General features: G+C 40.4%; 2 protein-coding genes across 3 annotated transcripts; both read left to right on the plus strand.

The window, feature by feature from the left end:
* The first annotated feature begins 3,796 nt into the window (after window positions 1–3,796).
* Window positions 3,797–6,811, plus strand: LOC122067039 (pentatricopeptide repeat-containing protein At1g06140, mitochondrial-like). Its single transcript, XM_042630886.1, has one exon. It carries the CDS (start codon window positions 4,171–4,173, stop codon window positions 6,565–6,567), a length of 2,397 nt encoding a protein of 798 aa, XP_042486820.1. The 5' UTR covers window positions 3,797–4,170; the 3' UTR covers window positions 6,568–6,811.
* A 143-nt stretch (window positions 6,812–6,954) lies between these two features.
* On the plus strand, window positions 6,955–10,026 carry LOC122067043. 2 transcript variants are annotated; one of them, XR_006136557.1, is made up of 4 exons: window positions 6,955–7,187; window positions 7,922–7,997; window positions 8,106–8,301; window positions 9,948–10,026. XR_006136557.1 is itself a non-coding variant. In XM_042630890.1 (3 exons), the coding sequence occupies exons 1-3, from the start codon at window positions 7,076–7,078 to the stop codon at window positions 8,248–8,250; spliced, it is 333 nt and encodes a 110-aa protein (XP_042486824.1). In that variant the 5' UTR covers window positions 6,955–7,075; the 3' UTR covers window positions 8,251–8,535. The 2 variants fall into 2 exon arrangements, 1 of the variants encoding a protein (XP_042486824.1); XM_042630890.1 differs by lacking the exon at window positions 9,948–10,026 and having other exon boundaries at window positions 8,106–8,535.
* Window positions 10,027–11,325: the final 1,299 nt, after the last annotated feature.

Consider the following 11,325-nt stretch of genomic DNA (forward strand, 5'->3'; position numbering starts at 1 on the left):
AATCATTCACTTGAAGAAGCATCTTGGGAGAAAGAGGATGAAATCCAAGCTAAGTACCCTCATCTCTTTGAACAACCAGGTACGCCAATTTCGAGGACGAAATTTTCAGAAAGGGGGGGTAAATGTAATACCCTACTTCTTAAACCCGGTCTAATTACATGGTTGACCCGATTTAACCATGCAGGACCCGAACCGAAGAGAGTTAAAGCGGGTTCCTTATGGACTATGATGGCAAGGGTGACCTTAAACACCGGCTGGCCCGACAAGTCCGAGCCAGTGCCATAAGAGACAGGTGTACCCAAGCCATGTACATGCACCTATCACAAGGTCATGTACAGATAAAGCAGGTATGTAGACGTATATTAAGGCGCATACGTATATTACATCATATGCCAAGAGTGAGATTCGTGCCGAGGGCCGAATTCTGTCAAAATCCCAAGTTTTGGCCCTCAGGTGGGTAGACAGGTGGGCGCATCCATCCACCTGAGTGACCCACCCATGTGAATTACTTAGTTATTTAAGAAGTATATATATAGCATTTATGATTTTCTTTTCTTTTCTCATTTATGACACTCGGACGTTGGTGAGAAGAGTAAAGAGGAGAGAGAAAAGAAAGGAAAGAAAAGAGAAGAGGAGGAAGAGGAAGAAGAAATGGATTTCAATGGCGCCGATGCTTGATCTTCCCATTTCGAGGTCGGAAGAGTGATCTCCAACACTAGATTTACGTTTAGAGGTGAGCAAAGGCTAGGTTCCTTAAGCTTTCACCGTACCCAAGTAAAAACCCTTGATTTGGGTAGGGTTTCTTGAGGTCTTGTAATTCCCCCTTGAAATGATGAATCTAAGGTTTAATAGATGATTTATGTGTTGATTTTGAAGGATTTGAAGAAGTATTTACAAGGTTGGAGAAGCATTATGGATTTGAAGTGATTTTGGGGTTTTGAAGGTGTTCTTGGGCAAAGAAGGTAAGATGGTTTTCCATTCCTTAAATCTAACATAGATCTAGGTTAGAACCATCTGATGAGACCTTGAATGTGTGAAAAATGGGTTGGGAAAAGCCCCATTTGAATCCCCAAAGGTTGGGAAAAGTTTGGGAAGAAACAACAGTTTCTCGCCAAGACCGGTGGACCATCTGGCCCGCCTGAGAGGGCAGGGCCCTCGGGCACAACCGGTGGGCCAGACCGGCGGGCCAACCGGTGGGCCACCCTGCCCGCCGGTCTTGGCAGGGCCCTCGGGTCTAATCGGTGGGCCAACCGGCAGGCCGACCTACCCGCCGGTCCAGATCGGTGGGTCTGACTGGTGGGTTAGACAGGTGGGCTGTCTGACCCACCTGAGAGGCTCCGAATGTGATTTTTACGTCCGATTGGACCCAAATCGGACGTGTGATCTTCTTTTAGGATTCTAAACATGATCTTGTCATTGGATCGTATTAATCTTGATCCCAAATTAGTGAAATACTAACCCTGCTCACTCATGATAGGTTCACCAAATCTTACGCTTCTCGCACCGGTTCTCACCCGTACTGAGCGTGACTCCTTGTACACTACAGGTAAGTGGGGAGAGCACGTTTGTCCTTGTTTCAAGGCATTGTTTGACATTCATTTAATTGTATTTAGTCTAGCCATGCCATCATGAAAATGCTAAGTAGATTAGTCATCCTCACATGGTTATGCATGGGTGTTGTGTTTATTTTCTAAATGCGAAGTGATAATATGCTTCTGTGATGAATGTGGACATCATTGTGCATGATGCATTAATAGACTAGATGCCGTAGTCGGCTTGGAAATGAGTGCATTGGTGGCCCGTGGTATGGGACGTGGTGGCACTATACAATCATACTATTGTCATATAGGAGCATGCGGTTTAGGATTATCATCTACCTGTGTTACGACCCTTCCCAGTAGGGGTTAAGGTGTTGGGTTATCATTTGGAAGAAAGCAGTGGTCGCAGTTGTCGGGACACTATGGCGGTTAGACATTATGCTCGGCTGGTCAATAGGACAGTCGGCAACCCTGGTGGTATATTCAAGAGGTCCAATCGTACTGCTTTTAAATTGCTGGAGTCAGCACCTTTAATTTCTGTCATTTATTTTATGTTGAGATACGGTGGTCGGCATGTTTTATTTTTCTGAGTACTCACGGTGGGCCTTCTCCGATAGCCCTATGGGCGTATCGTGGGATGGAGTTCGTGGCTCGTACCCGGAGTATACGCGCACTGTGATTGTAGTAGCACTAAACCAAAGACTTAATAATGTTGTTTAGGTGGATGTGATTTAAAAAGTATTGCATAGCATATAGTGCATATGGTTGTGATTGTTGTGTGGATTGCTGTGTGGTTCATCTTTCCACTTACTGAGCTAGTGAGCTCATCCCACGTATGCATCTCTTTTAGATGATTTTGCAAGTCATCAACTAGATGAGCACGGGGCGGGCCCCACAGTTGAGTTCCCTGAAGAGGACTGGTGGGCCCTTGAGGAGTTAGAGCAAGGTACTGATTGCTCATGCGAGAGTTGTGCTGCGGGACCGTAGTTCTGAGGTCGAGCTGAGCTCCACTTTTGATGCCGAGCTGGGCTCAACCTTTGATACCGAGCTGAGTTCTAGGCTTTGATACCGAGCCGAGCTATATACTCTGATTTTTGATGATTTCTTTTATGTACTTGATATGTGAATTGTACTCTTATTGTGTAAATATCATGCCTTCGGGCCCACATGTATTTAATTATTGTATCACAATTCGGGTATCAAGTATTATGGGAATATTCACAGGTAAACCAAGTCTTCCGCTGAACTGATAAGCTCTTTTTTAGTTGTGTGTATGCTGTGGTGGAATACTGTATCAGATGATCCTGGCAGGTTTGGGTTAACCGGTGTTAACCCGGTCACTGGCCCGGTTCTATGTGAACGGGGTGTGACAAATTATCCCTCTAATTTTTTAGAATTTTAAATTAAAATAATTTTAGATCCTGTAATAAGAGATAAGTTTTATTGATTTCCTATTATTTTATTAAAGCCAATTTCTTTAGTTAAAACCCTGAAGGGAAACCACCATCGAGAAGCGGTAACCAAATTATAGAGAAAAGGAACCACAGGACCCGAGCTAAAAACAGTGAACAAATCTATGGATGCTAACAATCTCGGGATTGGGGTCCTTTGTAGTACAACACGGCGTGAAGAGCAGATCCAAGGGCTGTGAGCCCTTAGTTAAAGTTCTAATTTTGTTTGACTTGAAGAAATGAGTTTTTGGAGGATGTCTTCGTAAATTTCTCCACCTTATCCTTTCAATGGAAGGATTTAGGAGAGCTCAGCTTGAGGCACAAGTTGTAGTACTCTCTGAGATTCTCTCCCTATCTGAGGAAAATATAATATAGGGCATTTCAAGAGCGACGACTAAATAAAAACAAAGTGGAGATGATCCTCCTATGGCGTCTCAATGGTCTCTGCAATTCCACCTTCAAAGGTCACGAGCTAGTAGTGGTGGAAGTGGATTAGATGGAGATCGGAATCCCAGAGTTCCAACACAATGCTCAGTGGTTAATTGGAATATCCTTAGGTGATCGTCGTCATTGTTGGAGATTAATTGGAATATCATCCACTGTAGTTGCTTGTAGAACGGAGAAGCCCTAAACTTGCAACTCAAGTTTTAATTCGTTTAATTTGAAAATGGTAAACTTTTCATTTAGAAAATAGTAATCACACCACATCATCACTTATAGTTTTTCGTCTAACGGAGTGCATTTAAGTATAAAATTCGTTTTCAAAAGGAGGAATAGACTCATTATTATTAAAAAATTTCATCTAACGGAGTGAATTTAAGTATAAAATTCGTTTTCACAAGAGGGAATAGACTCATTATTATTAAAAAACGAGGGGTTACATTATATAAAGTTTAAATTTAGAGATGGTACTAGATTTTTATTTTATTTTATTTTTTTATTTTTTTTCGGGTGGAAGAGCTTTTCATCGATCAAGAGTTCTTGTGCTTAAGGGCACCGTAGTCACCACGCTCTTTCGTTCGTCCATACTTCCTCTGTACGCATAACCTTGTCCCTTTTCTTTCTCTTTCTTTTCTATTTTCATTTTCCCCTCACTAGCCTCTAGACTCACTACTCGATTTGATTTGGATGCTTTAAACGGTCACCAGAAATCCCCCTTGGGGAATGGGGAGTGAGAAAAAATGATTCTTTTTCCATCTCGGCTTCGTTCGTCAATCGAGAAAACAGCCTCAGTATTTCCTGTTCGCTCTCTATCTTGGTTTCACTGCAAAGAAGAATGGGGCAATCAAGAAACGTCAATTTCAGAGAGATTTGTTTCTTACTTGGACAACTGCCAGCATATTGGTTCTCTGAGAAAGGTTCATGCTCGTATTTTTACTCACGGGCTTGGAAACAGCATTTTCCTTGGATCCAAGCTTCTCAACTGTTATGCTAGTTTCGATTGTTTGACTGAATCCAGATGGGTCTTTGACAGAATTATCAACAGGAACCTGTCTCTCTGGAATTCAATCCTTGTTGGGTATTTCAGAACCGATCACTTTGATGAAGTTCTGAGACTCTATTTGAAATTGAAGCGGCAGGACATTGGTATTGATAGTTCAGCACTTACGTTTAGTTTGAAAAGCTGTGCAGAGCTCCATACTGTAGAGGTTGGAAGAGGGATCCATGTGGATGCTTTCAAGTTGGGGTTAAGCAGGGACAGGTTTGTTGGTTCTTCGCTAATTGGGTTGTACTCCAGATATGGAGATATAAAGGATGCAAGGGCAGTATTCGAGGAAATATCAGAGAGGGATGTTGTTGTTTATACAGCAATGATCACTGGGTATGCACAGATTGCCGATTACCAAGCTTATGAGGCTTTCCAAGTTTTTTGTCATATGCAGGAGGAAGGGTTAATTCCTAACAGAGTGACTCTAGTGAGCTTACTCCAGGCAGCTGCCCAGTTGGGAGCACTGGAAGAGGGTCGATCAGTACATGGGTATGCCATTAGAAGAGGAATTGATTCTAACGACGAAGTTATGGAGACAAGTTTTGTGGGTATGTATATCAAATGTGGTGCCCCTGACATGGCAGCATCCATATTTTGCAGAATAAAAGAAAGAACCATTCCTTCTTGGAATGCACTGATCAGTGGCCATGTTCGAATGGGGCAACCCTTGGAAGCTTTGAACCTTTTCTGTATCATGGTGCAGGAGAATCTGACTCCAGATTTGATCACCTTAGCAAATGGGCTATTGAGTTGTGCTGATTTGAAGTGTCTGCATAAAGGCAAGAGCATCCATTGTTATATAATTCGAAGAGGAATAGATCTAGATATAGTTTCTACCACTGCTCTGGTTGATATGTACTCTAGATGCAATACTGTAAAGCAAGCAAGGGAATTATTTGATAAGACAGAAACATTGGATGTTATATTGTTTAATGTGATGATTGCAGGATACCTCCAAAGTGGCTATGCTTATAAGGCCATAAGGACATTCCTTGCGATGTTTAAAGCAGGTATCAGACCTAACCTGGTAACCATTCTCAGCATTCTCTCTGCATCTGCTGATCTGACTGATATCAGGAAAGGCAGCTGTATCCATGGTTACATTCTGAGACACGGATTGGAACAAAACATTGAAACAACCAATCAGATCCTGTATATGTATGGAAAATGTGGACGCATTGACACTGCAAGGCAAGTCTTCAACAGGATGAAAGATAGAGACTTGGTGTCATGGACGTCATTGATGATGAGTTGTGTACATCATGGGCATGCTGGTGAAGCTATATCAATATTGCGGCTGATGCAAGTAGAAAAATTGGATCCTGATTCAGTAACTCTACTAAGCCTCCTTCAGGCTTTTTCACAGCTTGGGAGTTTAAAACTAGGAAAGGAAGTTCATGGTTATGTGTATCGGGGTCACTTGGACAGAGATCGTACCATCATCAATTCACTGGTGACAACATATGCAAAATGTGGAAGGTTAGACATGGCTAAATATCTTTTTGAGAACAGAATTGAACGCTGTGTAACCTTGTGGAACACAATGATTGCTGCTTATGGAATGCATGGGAACTGTGAACAGGCACTTGAGCTTTTTGATCGAATGCGAAAGGAAAAGGTTGTGCCAGATGAGGTAACATTCACTTCAATTCTCTCTTGTTGTAGCCATGCGGGACTGGTGGAAGAGGGTTGGCGTGTCTTCTATTCTATGACATCAGAGTACTTAATAACTCCACATGAAGAACACTATGGTTGCATGGTTGACTTGTTGGGTCGAGCAGGTCATCTGGAAGAAGCTTATGATCTTGTGATGTGTCTGCCATCAAGGAAAAGTGCTTCCGCATTGAGTGCTTTACTTGCTGCTTGCAGAGTTCATAGAAATTTAGAGATGGGAGAGGTCATTGGAAAACAGCTCATAGATTTACAGCCTGATAATTCAGGTACTCACACTTCGCTCTCAAACATATATGCTGAAGCTGGCCAATGGGATGAAGTGGCCAGAATTAGAGCCATTGTCAAGGAGAGAGGTTTGAGAAAGATACCTGGGTATAGTCTGATAGAGTTAGACGAGCACATACTTGGACTATGAATCTTTTGTGCAACACTAGATTGGCCACCATCAGGACCAGCATCCAATTGTTTATTCTTTGAATTGGATCCAATGATTCTGATCCTGTTCAAATTCATGGGATATTTAACATAATATAAGACACTCAACTGCTCTTTGTAAACCAAAAGATGAGTGTGGCCTGTGCATTTGTAGACTTCGTGAGGTGAACAAAGCCCTCCTTATCAAGCTTTGTTGGTCAATAAAACATGGAAAAACTCTTCTCAGCCGGTTCTTTAATGCTAGATTTTTAAATGCATATGGTTCTCTTAAAAGGGCATAAAAGTTTTCATCAGTCTGGCTGGGCATCAGGAAAGTTTGGGGTGAGGTCAGTCAAAAGGAGAGGTGGGTTAGTTGGTAACGGTCAAAGTATAAATTTATGGAAGCATAAGTGGATTAGAGATTTTTCAATTGAGGAGAGCTTGGACCATGATCCTAGTATTTTTCAGCGTTTCAAATCCAAGGTTTCAGATTATATTGTAGATCATCAATGGGGTTTTCATCTCATGGTTGTATGAAGAATATTTCTGAGTTTGCTAAGTTGATTGAAATTCCAGATTCAGATATGGATGACATATGCATATGGAATCTCTCCAACTCAGGTATTTTTTTCTGTTCATTATGCTTGGAATGAGATCAGATCTAGGAACACGAAGGTTTCTTTGTTCGCCTGCATTTGAAAGAATTTTACAGCCGGACATTCCATCTTGGGCTGTCGATTAATGCACTTAAAGCTACCTACAGATAACTTGATAGCTTGGAAAGGTATTCCTCTGGTGTCCAGATGTGACCTTTCTAAAGCTTCATGTGAGTCAATTGATCATATTTTTCTGCATTACCCAATTTCAATGTCACCATGGAGAAGATTTGCTGGCCTCCTTGGATTTTCAAGGAGGGCTTCCGATTCAATATGGAGTTATTTCAGTGGTGGCAATCTCAAAAGCAAGGGTATCAAACCTGATAGAGGAGTTATTTCAGTTGTTGGGTTTTGTTCCTTGTTACATTTGGATTGAACGGAACTCATGCCGTTTGAAGGAAAGTCTAAGATCTCTACCCAGATTTTTGCCTTTATCATTAGAAACTTATTGGACGCAGCTCCTAAGATGGATTGCTCAGTTTTAAATCTTTGGGGGACCTTCTAACGATGAATAGATTGGGTTTGTCTTTCCCTCTTCATGCTCCAAAAATTCTTGAGGTTTTTTGGGGCAAACCCAAAGAAGGGTGGAAAAAGTTGAATGTAGACAGATGCTCTCTTGGTGAAGGGCTTGTGCAGCTGGTGTATTTTGGGACCATTAGGGTGTGCATTTATGTGCCTTAAATCATTTTTTGGGTGTAGGTACCACCTGTGGAGCTGAATTTACAGCTCTCCTCCTTGGTCTTCATAAGGCAAAAGCGATGGACATAGATAAATTGTGGGTGGAAATCCTGTCAAATTTGGTTCCTTGGTTCTGTTGCCAACAATGGTAGGATTTGAAGTTCTTCTTAGCATTGATCTTATGGAAGATTAATCACTGTTACAGGGAAGCTAATGGCATGGCTGATCATCTAGCTAAAGAGGCTGCAACTCATGGAACTTCTGTAGTCTTTTTGAATCTTCCTCTTCTGTGGAATGAGCTGGTGTGGGAGGCGCAATCTCATCCCAGATTACGTTATGAGTGTTTGTAATGCTTGTCTGTTTGGTTGCGTTCTGATTTCCTGCTGATGTCATTGCCGAAGGTGGGTTTCTGGATCAATTTAGGTTCTTGTTACTGTCTGGTCATGCCTAGACGTTAATTCTGTATATTCTTTCTTCTTCTTTTTTTAAATAATATTTTCTTGCTTACCTTTTGCAAAAAAATATGTGGATATTTGTCCACTTTGCACTATTGGCTGTAACCAAACACGTTTCCAATAATCTCCACAAAGAGCAACCCCCTGTATATCATTTTATTATATAAAAGCACGAATTCATGCCTCGGGGCTAATCTTTCACTTGGTATCTTTACCTTTCTTTTTTTATTTAAATACCATATTTTCTTCATTGTGTTCTCTCTTTCCTTCTTACCCTTCATCTTTTTAACTTATTTTTAATTCTAAAATGATCTCTCTTTCTCCCAAATTGTCTCCCTCTTCGTGCAAATAGTCTCTTTTCTCCCAAACTGTCCCCCTCTTCAGTTCTGTTGTACTCAACTTTTCATACTTGTTGGAGGATTATTCTAGATCTCAGAACCAAGCCTGTCAGAATATGGTGAAACTTTGCAGATTTTTTTTCTTCCAGTTAACTAATCTATTGAATGAATTTTTATGTTGTTTAATTAGATCTGCTAAGGCTATTAGGTTATTTTGTTTTGTGTTCTTATTCATATAACCTGTGATCCTGTTTGAGGTAATCAACAACTGGATTTTCCTGATTCAGGATTAGTCTTCATTAGCATCCCTCAAAACTCTAGCATATCACAAAAATATCCAATAGATAACTGCAAACCCACATCAATTAAAAACAAGTCTCATACAATTAATAACCGAATCATCAAGTTGTCACTGATCTCACACACATTATCTTGCTTTAGGAAACATTTGTTTAAAAATTTCATGTTCTTATTTACTCTCTTCATGGTCAACTTTAGCCCAAAAAAAAGCTCTTTTCCTTGGTCAATATCACTATTTGCTTTGACAAGATTCTTCCATAGTCTGGTAATAGTAGTATATCACTAGCTTTTTAATTCTGTTAAGTTACATATCTTGTCATCTATTTCTTCGCATTGCTCAAACTGTTGAATCATTTTCGGGTCTTCAATTTAAATGTATCGTTCCCAAGGGGTTAGCTCACTACGCAACAACGCCTTACAATTAAGAGGTCATGGGTTCAACTCTCCGATGTTCCTTCAGTGTGTATTAATAGGGACTTCTTTCTACTTTATTGTTTCATGTCATTTTTCTGTAGCGCAAATTTTGTGATATGCATCAACATGTATTGAAAGGAGTCAAGTACTTGGTAGTATCCTCCAAACAGTGACAAAGTCCCATTACCTTATGTAATCAGTACATTATTGCTTTTTCTTCTGTTTCATTTAGAATGTTTGGGTGCCATTTTACTCAATCTTTATTGCTATCCGCTTTAGTCGCCTTCTGAGCTTTAGGGGATCAATTCACGTTCTCCTTTTTGGTTAAAGAATATTGCTTCAATTTTATAGGTCAAGAAAAGATGCTTATAAACTGCAGTCTTCAATCCGATAACATGAGAAGTCCAAGAAGCCAGATATATCCCCCTAATTTTTGTTTTTGTTTGCTATTTTTCTAGTTGCAATTGAATGAATACGAATAAGTAAACTACTGTTAGTTCTTATCTTTGTTTCTATGACATTAGAAGCCTTCTACTGCAGGCAATTTTCTCAACAGCCGCGAGTCTGGAAACTTTAATACATAGTTGAACTGGAAAGGAATTTCCAAGCTTTCCAGGCAAGTTCAGGAGGGAGCTATACACATAATTTATCCTGTTCAAAATTTTGAGTTGTTTATCCTTATGTATTTACATTATTATTATTTCTCTTGTATACATGAAATTTTAGGCAGAAGAGTCTGAAGTTTCAGCGAGCTTGAATTTTTGGACCAGCATATGCTTATATTGAGCATGGAGAACAAAGCCCTGAAGCACCTAGTAGAAACTTTAGCACAGGAGCAATGCATAAAATATTGTAAGTCTCTTGTTCTGACTAGGGAAAGCTGCAGTCCTTGGGGAAATGATTTGAGAAATGTGTGGACATAGTGCTACTGAGTTAGAACTATGAGATTCAAAACGTGACTCAATCTCATTTCCATGTATTGAAAAATGCCCTCAGGAGCTCAAATCCATTGAGGAGTTCTATTGGGTAAAAAACTAAAAATTAATCTGATTTGATGCCTGAGTCTTCATATTATTGGTTAATTTATTTTTTTCCTGAGACCATTTTTGTATGTAGTTTGATCAGAGAATGTTAATTTTTCAACTTATACATTTTATTGGTAAATGATGAATTGTGATTTCACGTGCTTTTAGGTGGTAAGCATTGCATTGTTGCTTTAGACACCATGCATGTCTGTCAGGTATTCTAAATAACCTTATCATAGTTGTGAAGGTGTCGCCTAGGCGTCCAGTCGCTTTGGTCGCTTCGTTGGTGTTGCCTTGCATCTAGGCCCCCTCCGACACCTTGGGTCTCCTAGACGTGAAGACAACTATGACCCTTATTCAGAGCTTGAAGATTGTCATCACTTGCCTTTAATGCTTACGGTCTGCATATCTCTCTCAATGTTGAAATTCAGTGTTCTCTAATTGATATGCATTTTTCTGTTTGCTAATTTTGTTATTTCTAAAACCAAAAGCATTGTCAACAACAACAACTCAACCTTATCTCAACTTGACGGGTTCGGCTACTTGGATCCATACAAAACAAAATACGAAAAAAAGGTCCAGAAAAAAGGGGGGGGGGGAAGGAAGAGGTGACAAGATGAGAGATGAGGGTAGAAAGATAAGCGTAAGAGGAAAGAGGCATAGCCCAACAAGTCAAGAGAATCTCATAATGGGGTCGGCTACATGGATCCTTGCCCTCCAGTAGGTTCTATCCAAGGTCATACTTGGGACAAGACCAAAATTATGCATCTCATTTCCCACCACTTCGCCTATGGTCATTTTAGGCTTGCCCCTAACTCTTTTAGCTCCTTCAATCTGAATTCGATCACTCCTCCTTACTGGGATATCCTCAGACATCCTTTGAATATGGTCAT

Source organism: Macadamia integrifolia, unplaced genomic scaffold (assembly GCF_013358625.1).
Source record: "Macadamia integrifolia cultivar HAES 741 unplaced genomic scaffold, SCU_Mint_v3 scaffold2682, whole genome shotgun sequence".
Lineage (NCBI taxonomy): Eukaryota > Viridiplantae > Streptophyta > Magnoliopsida > Proteales > Proteaceae > Macadamia > Macadamia integrifolia.